Raw genomic sequence first — 19,373 nt, 5'->3', positions numbered from 1 at the left:
CAGCCACGGTTCACAAAGCGCATACTATGCAGTGACATGTCACCGAGTAGGGACATGGTATCGCTCTCTGCGGACATGAGACACCCTTCTTTTGTTTGGATCACGGTCGGCTCCCCCCTGAATATGCGGGAGCTTTAGGTATGCGTAGGGCATTTTGTTGGTCCCAAATTAGGACCTATCTATCTGACCTTTAGTTAGGCCGTCCTAATTGACTAGTATTCGAGTTTTTTTAGTGAAGTCTTTTTCACTTTAAGTTGGGAAAAAGGAACTGCATAGCTGCATGCTAAGCTCACAATTTGGAGAACGAGGCCTGCTTGAAGAGTTGGCTTTGCTCACAATTTGGAGAAAAATATTGCTGCCTTGATGGTCGCAAATTAGGACCTATCTGTATCATCTTAATTGACTTAATTAAGTTGGGGAAAAAGAACTGCCTAGTTGCATGGTAAGTGGTCATTTGCTCACAATTTGGAGAACGAGGCCTACTTGAAGAGTTAGCTTTTGTGCTAGCTTCACCCACTTGAATATTGGTTTCACAAATCAAGTTAGCCACGAGAATCTGATAGGACAAAAATCCTTCTTGAGAAGTATAGATAATACTCCTACACGTCAGCGACGCATATCTTGTTAGAGGCATGCAGTAGAGGACGAGGCCAGCCATGTCCCAGCTCGATCAATTAAGCTCTTGGGTCACTGTGGAGTTCGGTCGGGCGTCCACTTCAAACTGAACGCCCCAGCTTGCTCTCGTCGCTCGGGAATGTCTAGTCGCGGGCGGGCCCAATCATTTACGCCGACGCGGACCGCATGATTGATTAACCAGACCTAATTAATCAGGCGCAAGCGTCCACCGAGAGATGCAAACACTCAGCTACTCTGGCCTAATCAAGCGGGTGTCCATGCGTTGAGAAGGTCCATCCTGTTGACTTCGGTTTGCTGGCTGCATTCCAACGGAGCTAACACATTCATCGTGGCCAATTAATCGGGAAGTTCTTGACTCCCAAGGATTCTTCAAATCAATCCGTAGGACAGTGACCTTTTCTCCCTGCAACCGGCTGTAAGTTCTAATTAAGCTGCATGGATTTGGGTACCGGTTAGAAAAAATATCCAATTTGGGTAACGTTAGAAGATGACTGAACAATTACCAAACAAGATTCTCAAATAAAATTTGAATTTTCGACTTCAAAATGTCTAAACTTTCTTGAAAATAATGTTTGGAGGAAGTGAAAGTTTCGGACAAATGAGTTGGCCCATGGGGCATGTCTAACAGGCCCCGTATTTTTTCGCCCCTTAAAATGCGAGTAGAGGGCCCTGTATTCAGTTTTCACCGGCCGAAAACTCGGACGAGCTAGCAGAACCCGTATCCCCACCCCATTCTGTTTTACGGGGTGGGGATACGGGTTCTGCTAGCTCGTCCGTGTTTTCGACCCCTCAAAACAGGGTTTTAGACAGCAATTTGCACAACAATTTCAGATCAAACATAGCACATCCAAAATATGTGATGCATAATTCATAGTTTTTAACATCACAACACGATCATCAACGAGTCACGGAAGTTCCCAAATGTGATCAACCATCAACGAGTCCATCGCCACCGGCGCCACCACTCGTCGGAGACTCACCATGAGCACTTGCAGCACGAGCTTCACGCGCAGCCTTCTTCCTAGCAATGATGTCCGCCTTGGTATCGTTCCACCACGCCAGCTGATCCTCGTCCATGCCGTCGGTGCGCATCATCATGATATCCATCTCCTCGGCCAAGAGCTCCTTCATGGCCTTGGCTTCTTTGAGTGTGATCATCTTCATGTCAAGCTCAACCTTCAATTTGGCATCTTCCCGCCTTGCTTGCACCTTGGCAAGCTTCACCTCCTTCTTCTTCTCGGTGATGAGGAGCTTGGTCTCCAATGTCTTCATCGTCAATGCCTCCTTGGACTTCATGAGTTGATCCAACTTCTCACGGAAGCTAGCTGCTTCGCCTTCTACCTTGACCCTCTCCTTGGCCTTCTTGTTGCCCTCGGGCTTGCCGGTGTTTCTCCCACTCATGTCCTCCGCTTCATCATCCATGGTGAGCAGTGCCTCCTTCTTGCACTTTGGCTCGTTGTCCCTCAACTTCCACTTAGGAAGATGTTGAAGGATGGAAAAGCAATGATGAAATTGAAATTCCTTGTTCTCCGAGCCGGCCATGTCCTTGTACCGTGCTTGAGCATACTTGGGATGCACAACAATAGTATGTGATGTTTCCACATCATCAACACATAATATGGATAGCAACAAACAAGGAAAACTTACATAGTCCTCCGGCACGCATCCACTAGGGGGGTTGTCGGCCACTTGATCCATGGCAGCACTCCAACGAGAACAAGCCGGTTTGATGATGTTCCATCGGCCTTCCAGGGAGCGGTAGGATCTGTCGGCCATGCTCTTCGTGCGAGGCTTCAGCTGGTGGTACATATCCTCAATGCGCTGCCAATAGCGCTTGCCGCCTTGGTCCACTCCGGTGCATGCATCCATCCCCACCTTGCTCCAAGCACGGACCAAGAAGGCGTCTTCGATCTCGTTGTAGTTCGCCGTGCATGGCTTCGGCGTCGACGAAGAACCGGCTGCAGCCGGATCAACCTCAACCACCTCCTCCTCGTCACCCTCATCCTCCTCCTCGTCATCAATCTCTTCGACGTTGCACTCCCCATCGAATGCATCGATACCGGTGTCCAAATTCACCGCGGAACCGTTGAGCATGTCCATGTAGGATGTTGTGGACTCAAGATCGAACACCTTGTCTACGTCCATGGTGGGTGGCGGCGGCGCGGGCGGCGCATCGGACGGAACGGAGGGAGGAGAGGTCGTGGCCTTGGAGGGCGGTGGAGGCGTGAGGCCGATGCGGCTGATTGCCTTTGTCCGCACCTTGGCCGGCGCGGCTCCCCTCGGCCCGGCCGCCTTGGTCTTCATCCTGCCCTTCTTGGCAGCCGGCGAAGCTGGAGCCGCCACAGGAGCTTCGAAGAATTGCTTCGGTATCCTCTTCCTCTTCAACGGGATGGTGGCGGAGATCATGGCCGACACGACGCCGGCGTTCGGCGGACCTCCGACGGGGACATCAACCACCGCGGCCAAAGGAGGTGCATCGCCGGCGGTAGGCGGCTCTTGCGGACGATCCATGGCAGCAGGATCCGGCCGGGAAGGGCGGGGCGGAGGAGATCGGGCGGCGGCGGCGGTTGGCTTCAGCGTAACCCTTCGCGCGCAGTGGAGTGGGCGATACCGGTTTGGCCCTCTATCCCCGCTCCCACCCCGCACAAGTAGGGGGCGACGACCCGCCCCGTAATCGAAAACAGGAAAAATCGATGCGGGGGCCGTTTTTACGGGGCGTGCTAGATGGCCGGGTAGAGCTGAAACCCGTATTCTGGCGGTTATTATACGGATTTGCCCCTTTTAAGGGGTCTGTTAGACATGCTCTTATAGCGGAAGGAGAAAACATACAGTTTAGGTTGTACTACCCAACCAGCCTGAATTCAAACTAAACTCAAATAACTCAAACCTTTTGCACAATAAACTCGTTTACCCAGGGAGGCTGAGTTTTCCGGTTATCAGCCGTAACCGTGCTATTTCACCCACTAGCCAAACCCCATTGCAGGCGGCACAACATTAGTTAGCGAGGTTCACTTAAAAGATGTTAATAGCCAGGCTCCGATGGGGAACGTGAGAATTTCACCCACATCTTGGGAAACATACACGCATGCCGCGGTCGACAGCTGTAAAATCGGTCACCCACACTGGAGCTCCTGGGTCGCTCCCCGCGGGCGACCTGGGTGCTAACCCCATCCGCCAGGAGAGGCTCCGCCTCCAACCCCATCCCCCGCCGCCGCCGGCAGGCGTCGCCGGGCAAAGCTCGTGCGGCGTGGGCGGCGGCGGGATCTCCCTTCCCAGCTCCATAGGCGGGCTGCGCGGGGCAGCTTCGCCGACCGGCGGCGCGGGCCGGCCGCGGCTTCGGCGCGGGCGCGCGGGGCTCCGCCTGCGCTTGGCCGGCCACGCTCAAGCGAGCGATGGCGCAGTTGTGGCTGGCCGCGCTCAAGCGAGCGTCAGGGCGGTTCCTCGTGCTCAAACGAGCGGATGGCCTCTGTGCGGACGCCGAGGGTCACGACCTCGGGTTGCGGCGGTCGCGACCGGCGATTGTTGAGGGCGCCGGCCTGGCTCGGTTCTGCGCAAGCGCGCTGGCGGCCTGAGAGGTCCGTGGTGCGGAGGAGGCGGGGGTCGGCTGCGGGCGGGGGCCGATCTGGGCTTCTACGGGCCCATGGCGCGGTTCCTCGACGGCGTGGCGGGGGTGACCGAATCCTCGACGGCTCCCGTCCCGATCTAGTGCTCCGGCACCGTTGGGCTGCGGAGTGAGATCTTGCCGCTGCTGCGTCGGGTGTGGGCGTCGGGTGGTCGGCGGCAAGATCCCATGCTCTGTTGGTTGCGTTCCTTCTACCCGAGCTTCAAGCGGGGCTCGATGGCGGAGATGGCATGCCAGGCGAAAGCTTTGCATCTATTTTGGGTAGGTGCCGATGACGGCGGTACCCGTGGGTACCGTTCTCCTTCTTGAAGGCGTCTTCGAGAGCTACATCTCTTGTCGTCGCGTGTGTCGGTGGCCTCCAGGTGAAAACCTAAGCTCCCAGGGAGCGGGCGACGGCGACATCTATGTCGCTACCTTCTTGAAGGCGCCGTCTTTGGAGGCCTCGACACTTGTGGTGTGGCAGGTTTGCGTCAACTAGGCATGGTTGCCTTGCAGCCGAAGTTCGTGGACGCCGGGGGCAGCGGCTCCGGACGGTGGATGGTGCGTCGAGGTGGCGGCCTCGATTGGCCTTGCAGCTACAGGCATATGGGGTGTGGTTGTGGTCTAGCAAGGCAAGGGTGGTGTGCTTGTGCTACGTGGGTAGCGAGTCTGTCGGCCCGGTCGACGCGATCAGGAGGTCGGTCTGGCTGGCACGTCGGGGCGGCGGCCCCGGACCTTTTGGCGCGATGTTCGCGGTCTGCGGACGGTCGTCTTGTGTAGTTTGGGCTACGAGGCATCTACTCCGTGCGGCGTTGCGGCTCATGACTGAGCAGGGGAAGCTGGAGCGGCGGCTCCAGGCACAGATGTGTTTGTTTTGTGCAATAGTGGCTTTGTGTCGTGTGGGCGACGAGGCTATGTTGTTTGTGCGGTTTTTTGGCCCTTTTTTCCTCAAAAACAGGGTCGATCTGTACGATTTTTGGACCCGGTTTTCCTTATAAACTGGGTCATTCGGTCGTCTTGACCTTTTCCTCTATTGCGATGAATATAGCAGTTCTCCTGTTATTAAAAAAAAAAAAAAAAAAGACAGCGGTAAAATCGAAGATCCACCGTTTTCGCGAGAATGTCGTGGTAGACATGTGGAGTGACGGTTGGCTCTACGTACCTTTTGTTAGGTCGTCGATCGTGAAGGCCTTTCGGACTTGCCACTTTGCACGCCCTAGAGATGGCAATTTCCGGACAAAGAACATCATCACATGATCCCATGGGTATCGCCCACTACAGCATAAAAGCGGCAACAGTAGTTAATGGCGCGAGGGCGTATATCAGGGAGGGTTCGGTTGAACGTACCCTGTGCCCAGGTCGATCAGGTGGATTGGATGAGCTCCCATTGCAACTTCAAGGCCTCTCCCCTCTCTCCTTCACAGTTCACGACAAGTGTAGGTGAAAGCTGCAGTACGCTGGTACCATTCTAGTGCTGCTCCTGATCTGCTGTAAAAAAAATGTTGGTAATTTCCGCGTAGCATGTCCTGGTGTACAGGACTAGAGGTGATGGTATAGCCTAAGTGACAGTTCAGAAATGACTAGCAGCTTCTGTCAATCCTGGCAAATACCTGTAGCAATTGACGGGGTACACAGTGTGGTAACATCTTTCTGTTTCTTTGTTTAAGATTACTTTATTCAGATATGTTTAAGTGTACTTTGAGCACTAGCTAGACCAAATCATTCAGGTTTAGTAACAAAATTCAGAGGGAATCTTCCGTTCACAGCCACACACCTTACCACACCATTAAATAAAGAAGGAAAGACAAAGGCCACCACCCTCCGTTGCCTCTTCCCTCCACCATCCCCAACCTCCCCAAACAAAAGCAGCAAAGAACCTCCCGGAACAGACACCAGCAAAAACCCAGCCAACCCAAATTCCCATGCACTCTCGCCGTTTCAGTCCTTCCTTCCCTGCATTCCATCCCTTCCAGCAGCAGAAAGCAACAAATATAGCAGGAAAAGGGCTCCTTTGATCCATAGGTCGCCTGCATTTGGTGCATGCTTTCTCTCTCTCTCTCTCTCTCGCGTTTTCTAATCCCAAGGAGGGAGACGAGGCTAAAAGCACAGACGCTAGCTGCTCAGCTCGGCGTACCTGAAAGGCCTGGGGGGGGGTGAAGAAGCCTGAGACTTTGCTACCTTTCTTCGTCTTGTCCTTTCTCCTCTTCTCTTCCTTGAGCTAGCTGCTTCCTCTGTTGCTTGGTTCCATGGTGGGCATGGAGGGTACAGGCTGCGGCGCTTTGCTCCGAGAGCTTCAGGTACGTGCTGGCCTTTGCTTGCTGCCGCTGAGTGAAGTGGAGTTCAGTTTGCTGAATTCAGAATTTGCATCGCAGCACATTTTTGTCTGGAATTCTTTCTCTTCAGATATCGCTGCTTTTCCTCCTGTGCTTGGAGATTCCTTCGCACCTTTTCCTCATGAATTTCTTCTTGTCTGCGCTTAACTCTTCTGCTTCCTTGCACAATAGAATTTCAGCTTTGCATCTCTTCTGCTATGTGAAAAAAATACAGTGGGAACTGGTTTTGGTTAGTGTTCCTGTGCACGAGTTTATTCTGTGATATGAGACTAGAGAGTTGAGTGTTCATGGGGTTACACAAGCTGCGGAAAAGTCCCAACTTTTCATTAGAGTTATGCGTAAGGGAGTTCTCCTTGTGTCGTTTCTGTCTTTCTTTTTTCTTGGTGGCGAGCTGCTCGGCAGGTGAACTGCTTGCTTCAGCAGTGGCTTTATCGTGGAAGCTTTTCTCTTTTTTTTCACCTTTCTGGTTCTTCAGCACCTCAAAAGAGCAATTCTTTGATTCTATTCGGCATGGTGCGCCAGGTAGTTGAGATGGGACAAATCTATCTCTTTGACAACTAATACTCTGTTTTCACCTGTAATGCCACTAGTTGGCTACGACTTCACTGTATATTTTTTTGCAAACGAAGATGATCAGGGAGCACATGATCATCTTCTAATAACCAAATTTGCTCTAAAATTTCTTCTACTGCGTTAACTAGAACATGTTAGGTTTCCATTTATTTTTGCCCACTCATGCCCTGTTGTTTCTGGCAAACTAAAGGTTGAAGCATCATCATTACTTACTCACAAGTCATAACTCACGCCCTGTTGTTTGTGGCACTCAGCAAATCTGGACAGAGGTAGGAGAGAGTGAGGGTGAGAAGAGCAAGGTCTTGTCAGAGATAGAAAGAGAATGCCTGGAGGTGTACCGCAGGAAGGTGGACAATGCCAATCGGACCAGGGTCCAGCTGCACCAGTCTGTGGCCACCAAAGAAGCTGAAGTTGCATTGTTAATGGCTACTCTAGGGGAGCACAAGCTGTATCTCAAGGTATACATAGTAATCATGATGATGATGCACTAATTGGGTTGGTTGTCTGTTGGCCTTCTGTGCGGTTGTTAACTTCCCTTGGAATGATGGAATTTGGATGTTGTTGTTGTTGATGCATGGTTCAAGTTGTGGATTTATTAAATTGGGGTGGGAGATGCTTCCTGCTTCTTTTTAAAGTAGCTATGGACTTATAGCAACCCTCTGGGCACCACCATCCTAATGTAGCCAACTAGTCATACTTCAGTCAAACCCTTCTCAACTAGAGTAAAACTTGAGATCAAGTACTCCCTCCAATTAATATTAATCGATTCAACTTTGTCTAGGCACAGATGTATGTAGTCAACAAACACCTCTAGATACATCCATATCTGGACAAAGTTGAGTCAATTAATATGGATCGGAGGGGGTATCTTTTTCTACAACTTAATGGTTGTACTATGTTACTATATATGCATTTTAACTTGTTTTTACACAGATTATTTCAGCAAAGGTCAATCCATCCAAACTCCTAATTGATAGATGAATTGCTCCCATTCTTTCAAGTTCATATAAAACTGTATTTAATTTTGCTGTAAGAGACATGGGCTTCTGACGAAGAATATTGTTGAATTTAATCTTTTACCTATGATGCTTTTGTTAATTTCTCAATACTTGAGCAGAAAGACAAGAGCTATGTATCTCTCAGGGAACAACTTGCTGCTGTCGCTCCTGTACTCGACAACCTGAAATGCAAGAAAGAAGAAAGGATCAAGCAGTATTACGATATTCAATCACAGATTGAGAAGATACGATCTGAGTTGAGCGAACCCAATGATCAGGGTGATAATGCAAACAGTACTGCTGCTGATGAACATGATTTGTCAACAAGGAAGCTTAATAGCTTGCAAGCACAACTCCGTGCTCTTCAGAAAGATAAGGTAAACAAACCCTCCTGGATACTGAAGTCTTGGTTCCTTTCCTTTTTTTTTGTTGCATTGCAGTACTTGTGAGTAAATACAATCAGGGTAGCTGATAAAGCATGAGCATTCATTCTAGTTCACTCAGAAAAAATATGCCTTGCCAGGATTTTAACTTTTAGGATTGAGTGTTGACTGGCAACAATATATCCGATAATGTATTATGACATTTTTTATTCTTATATGCAATATATTCAGTCTGATAGACTTCAAAGAGTTCTGGGGTACGTAAATGAAGTGCATTCTTTATGTGGAGTCCTTGGGATTGATTTTGGGAAGACTGTAAATGGAGTTCACCCCAGTTTACATCAGAATGGTGTTGGCCAGTCCAGAAACATCAGCAATAGCACACTGGAAGGCCTTGCTAGCACAATATCAAACCTAAAAGCAGAGAGGAAATCTAGAATCGATAAGGTACTCTCAAGCTTTTATTCTTTTTGGGTTTTTTTTTTGCTATCACTGGTTCCACATAACCAATTCTCAAACAATCAATTCCCTATAGATGAGAGACACAATGGAATCATTATGTCAGCTCTGGAAAATAATGGACTCTTCTGAAGAGGAGAAGAGACAATTCAGCAAAGTAATCAGCATTCTCATAACACCAGAAGAAGGAATCACATCCTGTGGTGTTCTCTCTCAGGAAACAATTGAGAAGGTTTCACCAGCTCGCCTTTGCTTTCTTTTACTTAATAGATTTGTTTGTTGCTTACCTTAATTATTCTTTTTTACAATCTGGGATGCTATTTCTTATGTAGATGGAAGCTGAGGTTGAGAGGTTAACTGAACTTAAAACCAGCAGACTGAAAGAAATTGTTTTGAAGAGAAGGACAGAGTTGGAAGATATATGCAAGAATGCACACATAGAACCTGATCTCAGCACAGCCCCTGAGCAAACTAACACACTGATTGATTCTGGTAATATTTTATGCATCTTGCTCAAGTACAATCTACACCTGTGGACTGTGGTTACTCTCTTACAAATTGTCACTCGGTTGCCCATGTTGCATTCAGGCACTATTGACCCTTCGGAGCTTCTGGCAAACATCGAATCACAAATACTGAAAGCAAAGGAAGAGTCATTAAGTCGAAAAGATATTATGGAAAGGATAAATAAATGGATTGCTGCTTGTGATGAAGAGGCTTGGCTTGAAGAATATAACCAGGTATTTTCAAGCATATTTTCTTTCAAATTAAAGTGCTCCAATTCTAAGCATGCATCTTCACTGTTGCACAAAGTACCTGATGCACTACAGCTGAAAGCGCCACAGAATGGGTGGCGACACAGCATTAATGAATCATTATTCCAGATAATCACGTGGTTATCCAAAACATGAAAAGTGACAACAAGAGTCTTTTGCAGGACTCGAAGAGGTACAGTTCTGGAAGAGGTGCTCATGTCAACCTTAAAAGGGCTGAAAAGGCACGCATTTTGGTCACTAAAATTCCAGGTAGGTTTTATTTCCAGTGCTGGAGAACTATTCATAGATTTCAGTTATTTCAATGCATGGCATATCTTTTTCAGCTATGGTGGAGAACCTGATAAACCGAACCTTCGCTTGGGAAAATGCAAGAAATAAGCCCTTCCTATATGATGGGGTATGTATACAATTTGATCAGCAGTGTAGAGACTTATGTTTTTCTGTGTTGATTTATTGACATATATTTACTGACTTACACAGGGACGGTTGGTGTCTGTTTTAGAAGAGTACAGACTTAACAGGTATCAAAAAGAAGAAGAAAAACGGAGATACCGGGTAGCGATTGTTTGCCAAATCCCCCTTTTCAATTGAAAAATAATAATGCATATTCTCACCTTAACATGACTTTTCCTAAATGTTGCAGGACCAGAAGAAATTGGAGAGCATCCTACTTGCAGAGAAAGAAGCGATGTTTGGCTCTAAACCAAGCCCAAAGAGGACAAGTAGCATGACTAGAAAGACAAACGGGTATCGTTCAAATGGAAGCAGTAATGGGCTAATGACTCCAACACCTAGGCGATCATCCCTTGGAAGTGCTACCCCTGAGCTTTCAACACCCAAATCATATTCCAGTCGCTATAATAGATACTTTGGTGATTCAAGGAGGCTATCAGTATCACAATTGAATTTTGGCGATGATTCACTATCAACATTTACATCCATTAGTGGTTCTGAACCGGAATCCCCTTCTATGGGATGATTCCAGTATTCCTGGTACTGTCACAATCTCTTGATGCATTGCTTCTAACAATCTTTCAAGCATTTCTTTACGTTGGCAATTAAACTATGTGTTATGTTAATTATTTTGGCAGGTCAATCTATTGGGTCGATTGTCAAGTAATTAGCATTGTAAATGGAGCTGCTACGAGGTTCTTGTATTTGTGTGTACATTACTGATGTGTTGTATTTAGCTAGTATTGTTGACTAGTGGAAGCAAGCACTGAATTGGTTGACTTGGTTTGGGTTTGCAGTTGATGTTCCGAGCTGATGGCTCAACTAGATTGACGATTAGGTGGAATGATGTAGAGAGTGATTGGGGGAAGTGACTTGTACCATATCATAATTTATGTGATTGGCCCACGTGTTGCAACCTTTCAAACATAGTTTGAAACCTATATAGAGATCCATACTTCTGCAGCAGTTTGAGTTTCTGTTCTTCCTATTGTGTAATATACATTTGGAAACCTTAGTTTCTGAACAGAAAAAAGCTGGACTCCCTTAAAAAAATGCATGTGTGCTTGTCCCTACTGTGAGTTGTCAATTCTGTGAGGATAAATATTTAAAAAAAATGTGCGGGTGATCCTAGACATTAAAGAATATGTTTTTTTGGATGATACAAGGGGAAACAAATGAATGGAGATGAGAACTTCAAAATGATAATCACATTCTTTGTCATCCGTGCTCCCATCCCATGAGGTGTGTGTTTCCATCAAGAAGGAATTGCACTTTCCTCACAAGTATAAAACATGAATAAAATGGTGCGGCTTGTGATTCAAAGACAAACCAGTTGATTCGGCGTCACAAAATATGTAATTATGGGAGAGAACCTGGAGGAAGACAATGAGCCCTCCGCTGCTTAGTCTTTGGTCAACTCGACCTCCTTATTCATCTTCTCCCCCTCGTCTCTCCACATGGTGCGCATCACCTGACATTCTCCACGGAGAATAACTTCCAGGTCTACAGAACTGTAGGGGCAATGGTTAGATTCAGTTCCATCAACGAAATTCCAAATCAGATACTCCATGCTGGTGGTCATACAATAGTTGCTTGCCACCGGCCAAATATTTTATATCTGTGCATGTACACTTCGAAAGTGCTTACCTGAGGTCTACAATGACCCAGGGTGGTCTTTCTGTAAAAACAATGAATCAGGTCTTAATTGCTTATTCTAATACAAAATAACCCACATTTAGATCCATGTTTGAGAAAAAAAGGTTTAATCACTTCAGTACACATATCTTAATTCCATTATATCGTCTGAAAAATGCAAATTTCTCCAGATCCTCACAGGTACACCGACATGTTTACAAGTGGAAAAATCCTGCCCAAGTAACAAGTTTAGAGTGTCACTGACTGAGCACATTTAACCAGAGCTCACGGCCACTAGACTTTTAATTAAATTCAACAGTTAGAGCAAATGCATCTTCTTTCCTCTCTTAACCAAATAGTTAGCATTCAGCTCCCATAGTAAACAACTACATAAATACATTATACAATTGCAACAAATGATTTTCAGTTGCAGAGCATTCCTTTTGATTCTCTCAACCTTGTCAGGATAACATGATGCACTGGGACAACCACCACCTTCTCCCTAGTTCTGTTCTGTATAGCATCATTTACTCCTTCATAACTTACCACGTCTGCACGGTATACAAGCAACAACAAGAAATTCAGACTTACGCAATAAATTACTTGGCAGCCTACTCAACAGTCAACAATCAACAGCATGAAAAATGGATAATACTTCAATCCATTGAGCTATGTGATCCTTTCACAGTATTTCGTTTGAGCATCAGACATGGTATACTTGTATGAGAATGTGATGCAATCATACATGAATAGCATGAAGGAAACTCAACGGAGGAGGGGGATGTTGGCAGCTAACAGTAGATCAAGATATCCCAAAAGTAATTACATGCATGTTAGGAAACAAGTAGCATACCATTAAACTATGCAGATTTCCGAAGTAGCCATGATAAAATGTAGGAAAGGGCAGCATCCACAGAAGACAACGCGACAATGAACACCGCAACAAGTATGAGAGTGAGTGTAGCCGTCCTCAACTGCCAATCGAAATGATTTGGTTAGACATAGGCATGGGAAAACATGAAATAGATGATGTAGCAACTTAACATATCTTGGCGTCCTAAAGCAGTAAAATGATCACAATAATATGGCGCTGTAGAAAAACTGACCAACAACTGAAACCATCACAATGCATTCTAAAAAAATTAAAATGGTCACCATAATATGTACTTGAAGATTCATAGAAGATGAAAACAGGGCAATTAGGATAAGGGCATAACTTAGTCCTTTATTGAAGGATATAAGGTTCAGAGTTTGAGCGTTCCTTTTGAATTGCAAACTTGTCAAGATTATGGACTATGAATACTACAATGCTATAACCAACCTACTGCATCACTCTGGATGGTACATTAGAACACATCCGGACACATTCAGCAAGTTTAACACATCCTCACAGGTCCAAACCCGTTAAATGGTAAGCTGATAGGCCACAAGGGGACTGCATCACATGGTTCAGAATGTATCAAGCCAAAACTTGAACCACACCAACCTAGAAATAAACTTCAAATGCAAGTGGGCATACCGTGTTCTGAAAACTCGGCCACTCCAGGTGCTTCAACTGTCTGGGCTGATCAGCCAAAAAAGCCAACAAGCTCCTCAAACCCCTATACAACAGAAGGAATTTCTAATTCAGTCTTATCCTGGAACAGCAAAAGCAGGGGGAGCAATATCTGCACTTACGCAGCGAATTCTCTGACCACCGCCAGCCAGAGCGGCTCGTCGTCATCAAACTGGTATTGGCTGGTCCGAAGCCCCTGACGCCCACTGCCACTGGACGACGCAGCCGTAAATATTCGCCGGCTGGCCGGAGCGAATCGGAGACGAACAAAGGATTGCGGCTTGGCAACCTGTAACCGACAGGCATGTACATACAGCACTAGCATTACTAACCACCGCGGAGAAGAAGAACTGGAAGGGAATAACGATCCTGGCTTACCTTGAGCAGCGGAGGTCTCATTAGGCCGCAGACGGGAGCTGGATTGCGCAACCGAAGCGGAGACGGGCCTGGAAACGAAACAAATTCGGGGCCGTGAGAGTGAGGATAAGACTAGGAAGAAAGTAGGGGGATACTGGTACAAGGCGCGGCGGGCGGTTGGGACCTGCGGCGAGAGGCGGCGCGCTCGCGGCCAATCCGGCCATCCTCCCCGATGTTCTCGGCGCGTGGCGTCTGGGGAGAAGAGAGGGCCGGCTGGGGCTTCACGGAGCTGCGGTGAGGAAGCAGCTCAGCCGCCGCCTCTAAGGTCGGTGTTCGCGGGCGGCTCGCGATTCCGCCTCTGGGCGATGAACCCCAAACGGAGCCAGGCGGGCGGCGCACGGTCCGGTGTTCCTGTTCGGCGCTGTGAGGTTCTCCGGCGTCGCGCCGCGCGGGGAGACGGCGGCTGTGTTGTCCGGCGGCCCTGCCTTTCTGGGCCTTTTTGTTTTTGAGGATGCGGTTCTGGGCCGTGTGCCGGAAACGAACCCAAGCGCTGGGGGCCTTCTTGTAGATTGCTTGGACTAGTCAACTGACGGCCCGTTCACACAGTCTTGGGAGGCCAGAATTCGATCCTTTTATTTTTGAACGGGTAGGGGCCTGAGGCCCTGAAAGCTTCATTACTCCAGCGGTGGGTACAAACTTACAACAAAGACCCTAAGAGATATGGGAATAAAAGATAGGCTAGTACTTTTACAAGGAAGACATTGGGAAAGAAAATAAAAACGCAATCACAAGGCTCGGGTGCCGGGGGTGGGGAAGATCCTCCGCATCGGCGCAACGTCCTGGACGAAGCTCGGGCCATCATCGTGCTCGAGATTGGAGTGGCTTCATCTGCCATATATAGCGACGACGCACAGCAGCTGCCGCTTGGGAACTCCACGAAAAATGGTCGCTTCCAGAGTGCTTGCCCGAGTTAGCACTCGACCACCCCACCGCCTTCTTGATCCAGAAGCAAAGAAACAATCTTCAAACTCTCCCCCGCCACCATGGTCGGCCAAGAGGAAGAGGAAGACTTCAAGTCCTCCAGGAAGAAGGCATCAGCGCTTGTACCTTGAGCTCGCAGCCGGGCTCGACCCGCTTCCTCCCTCCCCACCACGGTCGGCCAAGAGAAACGAAGAGCTCGACAACCACTGCTTGGTGCCTGATACGTCTCCGACGTATCGATAATTTCTTATGTTCCATGCCACATTATTGATGATATCTACATGTTTTATGCATACTTTATGTCATATTTATGCATTTTCCGGAACTAACCTATTGACGAGATGCCGAAGGGCCAGTTGTTGTTTTCTGCTGTTTTTGGTTTCAGAAATCCTAGTAAGGAAATATTCTCGGAATCGGACGAAATCAACGCCCAATATCTTATTTTGCCCGGAAGCTTCCAGAGCACCGAAGAAGGGCCAGAGGGGAGCCAGGGGGGCCCCACCCCACAGGGCGGCGCGGCCAAGGGGGGGCGCGCCCCCCTAGTGTGTGGGTCCCCCGTGGCCCCTCCGACTCCGCCTCTTCGCCTATTTAGTCGTCCCTGACCTAAATCCTCGACCCCGTTCGACGAAACCAGAGAAAACCATCCAGAGCCGCCGCCATCGCGAAACTCCAATTCGGGGACGAAGTCTCTCTGTTCGGCACGCCGGGACGGGGAATTGCCCCGGAGTCATCTCCCACCGCCGTCTCCACCGCCATCTTCACCGCCATCGCTGTCTCCATGATGAGGAGGAGTAATTCACCCCGGGCTGAGGGCTCCGCAGGAGCTAGGTGGTTCATCTCTCTCTTTATGTGATCTAGTTGAATATCATCTATGTGCTACTCTAGTGATGTTATTAAAGTACTCTATTCCTCCTGCACGGTGTAATGGTGACAGTGTGTGCATCGTGTAGTACTTGGCGTAGGTTATGATTGTAATCTCTTGTAGATTATGAAGTTAACTATTGCTATGATAGTATTGATGTGATCTATGCCTCCTTCATAGTGTGATGGTGACAGTGTGCATGCTATGTTAGTTCTCGGTGTAATTGTGTTGATCTATCTTGCACTCTAAGGTTATTTAAATATGAATATCGAATATTGTGGAGCTTGTTAACTCCGGCATTGAGGGTTCGTGTAATCCTACACAATTAGTGGTGTTCATCATCCAACAAGAGGGTGTAGAGTAGTCCTATTATGTGATCATTGTTGAGAGTGTCCACTAGTGAAAGCAGGATCCCTAGGCCTTGCTTCCAAGCATCGAATCTCCGTTTGTCTACTGTTTTGTTGCATGTTTACTCGCTGCCATATTTTATTCAGATTGCTATTATCACTCATATACATCCATAATACCTGTATTTCACTATCTCTTCGCCGAACTAGTGCACCTATACATCTGACAAGTGTATTAGGTGTGTTGGGGACACAAGAGACTTCTTGCTTTGTGGTTGCAGGGTTGCATGAGAGGGATATCTTTGACCTCTTCCTCCCTGAGTTCGATAAACCTTGGGTGATCCACTTAAGGGAAACTTGCTGCTGTTCTACAAACCTCTGCTCTTGGAGGCCCAACACTGTCTACAAGAATAGAAGTACCCGTAGACATCAAGCACTTTTCTGGCGCCGTTGCCGGGGATGAAAGGTAAAAGGTACTCACACTCCGGATCTCGGCTACTAAGCTATTTTCCGGCGCCGTTGTAAGTACTCGAAGCTATTTCCTTTAGATCCTGCAATTGCATCTTTTTGTTTCTTGTTTTACACTAGTTTGGCATAATGGAAAGCAACATGGAGCTTTTTAATTTATTTCCTAAGTTAAGACATGAATTGTGTGATGCGAAAATTAAAGAACCTATGGAACCTCATTTGCATGCTAGTAGCAATGTTATTGGTATGAACGCAATCACTGCTAATGCTATGGATAAGTCTAAGCTTGGGGAAGCTAGTTTCTGTGATCTTTTTAGCTTCCCATCTTTAGGGGAGAAAATTTGTTCTGATAATGCTTTATCTCCCATATGCGATAACTCTAATGATGCTTGTGATATTTTAAATCCACCTCATAAGTACTGCTTTCAAGATACCCATGAAAATTATTGAACGTGTTATGGATAACCGCTATGAAGGGGATGGAACTATCCATCCTGGAGATCATTTACTGTTTTTGCATGAATTATGCGGGTTATTCAAGTGTGCAGGTATCTCTATGGATGAAGTGAGGAAGAAGCTATTCTCTGTTTATTTATGCAGTAAAGCGGCGCATTGGTATAAATTGTTGAAGAATAGTCATTCTCTTGGTTGGGAGGAAATTGTATCTCTCTTTTATTCTAAATTTTATCCTCCTCATGAAGTGCATATTGATAGGAATTATATTTATAACTTTTATCCTCGTGGTGGAGAGAGTATTTCTCAAGCGTGGGGGAGATTGAAGTCACTAATGCTCAAATGTCCCATTCATGAGCTTCCCCGTAATGTTATTGTTAACAATTTTTATGCGAGGCTTTCAGGACAACACAAGGATTATCTGGATGCCTGTTCGGAGGGATCTTTCACAAGCAAGGAGGTTGAAGCTAGGTGGGTGTAACACCCCAAATTTCAATAAAAAGAAAGTTAGACAATTCCAGAAAGCAAAATTTCAAACCAACAAAAACTTTTTAATTTGCATATAGTACCATGCATAGGACTTGTGCATTTGAGTGATATGCCATGATGATTGTTATTACTTGTATTTGATATGCTCTAAAACCCTAATGTGATCATATTAAGATCACCAACCAAATAAATCAAAGAAGGAGAAAATCCATTAAATGAAAAACCCTAAAAACCCTCACATATGCCCTATGGCATTTTTATAAATTTTGACCCTAGACCTATTTGGTCTTCACCAATAGTTGAATAATGTTATTAAACACTTCTTGCAACTTTTGGAATCAAAGAATCACAATTCAAATGAAATTCAAACACAAAACTAGCTCACATATGATAATGGTCAAAATTGACAATTATAGTCTGATCACTACTTTGAGCCATTGCCATTCAATTTTCCCAAACCAAATCTTGCTAACTCTTTGTACCATTTCAAAGTCAACATCAAGGTGAACAACTTTGGTAAAGATCATCATGCCAAAATCATCTTGGATCATGAGCCATGCTCATCCAAAGTCACAACTTTTTAACATATGGAACATTCTCCACTTAGCCAATTTTTGCCAATTCTTGAATTCTAACTTTCCACCACCACCTCTAATAACCTCTGGTCAAATACAACTTATATCAACACTCACATTTCAAAAAGATTCACCATTTAAATTATTTCAAATTTGGATATTTTTGCAAATTGCAAAATCGGGCACTATTTGCAACTATTGCAAATAGTGATCGATCTACACAACCTAATCTACTCCAAATACAACCTACATGGTCCCTGGTCCCCTTAAACCAAATTAATGTCAAATAGCATGCTAGGGAGAGAGAGGGCAAGCTAGGGCATGGCCATGCCGGCCATGCCACACACGTCGAGCTCTCCCCTCCCTTTCTTCTTCCCTGGCCGTGGCCACCTTGCCAAACCGCACCAGCACGCGACCCTAGCGCCGCCTACACTCGCCGTTGTCAAGGAGGACGACGACACACGCCGGACGACGCGCGCCCTGGACGCGCTCACCATGCCGATGACGTCGCGCATGGACATGCGCGCGGACGTCACAGTACACGCGCCGCGCCGCCACCTCGCTCTCGCCCTGGACCCGCTCTCGACGCCTTGAGCATCACCACGACACCTGGACGCCGCCAGACACCCGCCAGACCACGACCCGCGCCCACCGCCGCCGGAGAAGGAGACCCTGCTCCGCCGCGGGCGCGACAGACCTGGAAGCAATGCGACACAACCAGGCCCTCCCCGACCGAGCTGTCGCCGCCATTCGCCTCGCCTGGACATGTAGAACACCGCTACACCCTCGCCTAGCTCGACCAGCCACCGGAAGCGCCGTGCCATGGTCGACCGCCACCCTGCCCCGCAGCACTCAAGCAATGCTATAAAAGGAGAGCTCCCCTTGCTGATCCAAGCACACCACCAGACTCCCCACCTCTCACAACCACTCAACCACCCCACCGTTCATCTGATTCACGCCGGAGAAGGGCCAATTGCAAGATCGCCGCCGCGGAAGCCCTGCAGAAATCGACGGCGAACCAGACCACCTCGAGCTCCGCCACTGCTACCAGCCGCTTCGCCGTCGTCCACCACTTCCCTGAGCGTATTGCCAACCCTAGCTGGAGCCACCGTAAGCCCTTCGACCCCCTACCTGAGCCGCCGGTGAACTCCTCTCTCGCCGGCGGGACGATGAACCACGGCCGTTAGATTTCGATCTAATCCAACGCACCACACTCGCCCATACCGATTCGGGTTTAGTGAGTCACTGACGCGCGGACCCCACCCTGTTAGCGCGCCGCGCGTCTGTGGACCGTGGTTGGGCTGGACTGGGTTGGTTTGGGCCGTTTTTAAATCTTTCAGCCCAATTAGTTTTCCCGCCGGCCTGTTAATTCAAATCCAGTTTAAATAATTACAAATGAATTTCAATACTACTGCCACTTTGAAATTCAATAGATTTAA

The 19,373-nt window shown here is 47.5% G+C and overlaps 2 protein-coding genes across 7 annotated transcripts; one reads left to right on the top strand and one right to left on the bottom strand.

Moving 5' to 3' along the window:
* Nucleotides 1–464: 464 nt before the first annotated feature.
* On the bottom strand, nt 465–14,282 carry LOC127301785 (uncharacterized). 6 transcript variants are annotated; one of them, XR_007852460.2, is made up of 12 exons: nt 13,944–14,282; nt 13,781–13,848; nt 13,525–13,691; nt 13,367–13,448; nt 12,701–12,821; nt 12,305–12,398; nt 11,797–11,890; nt 11,586–11,723; nt 8,224–8,323; nt 5,585–5,725; nt 5,400–5,512; nt 465–1,067 (listed from the first exon to the last, which is right to left on the bottom strand). XR_007852460.2 is itself a non-coding variant. In XM_051332057.2 (6 exons), the coding sequence occupies exons 1-5, from the start codon at nt 13,981–13,983 to the stop codon at nt 12,708–12,710; spliced, it is 471 nt and encodes a 156-aa protein (XP_051188017.1). In that variant the 5' UTR covers nt 13,984–14,282; the 3' UTR covers nt 11,974–12,398; nt 12,701–12,707. The 6 variants fall into 6 exon arrangements, 1 of the variants encoding a protein (XP_051188017.1); XR_007852459.2 differs by having other exon boundaries at nt 5,585–5,722; XR_007852462.2 differs by lacking the exons at nt 465–1,067; nt 5,400–5,512; nt 5,585–5,725 and having other exon boundaries at nt 7,012–8,323; nt 11,860–11,890.
* LOC127301784 (65-kDa microtubule-associated protein 6) lies at nt 6,070–11,176 on the top strand. Its single transcript, XM_051332056.2, has 12 exons — nt 6,070–6,534; nt 7,398–7,601; nt 8,261–8,518; nt 8,756–8,971; nt 9,060–9,215; nt 9,316–9,475; nt 9,572–9,723; nt 9,921–10,008; nt 10,083–10,156; nt 10,240–10,314; nt 10,403–10,752; nt 10,851–11,176. The coding sequence occupies exons 1-11, from the start codon at nt 6,484–6,486 to the stop codon at nt 10,736–10,738; spliced, it is 1,770 nt and encodes a 589-aa protein (XP_051188016.1). The 5' UTR covers nt 6,070–6,483; the 3' UTR covers nt 10,739–10,752; nt 10,851–11,176.
* Nucleotides 14,283–19,373: the final 5,091 nt, after the last annotated feature.

Source organism: Lolium perenne, chromosome 5, assembly GCF_019359855.2.
Source record: "Lolium perenne isolate Kyuss_39 chromosome 5, Kyuss_2.0, whole genome shotgun sequence".
Taxonomy (NCBI): domain Eukaryota; kingdom Viridiplantae; phylum Streptophyta; class Magnoliopsida; order Poales; family Poaceae; genus Lolium; species Lolium perenne.
The sequence above is the reverse complement of the archived record's forward strand: the minus strand, read 5'-3'. Positions and strand labels throughout refer to the sequence as shown.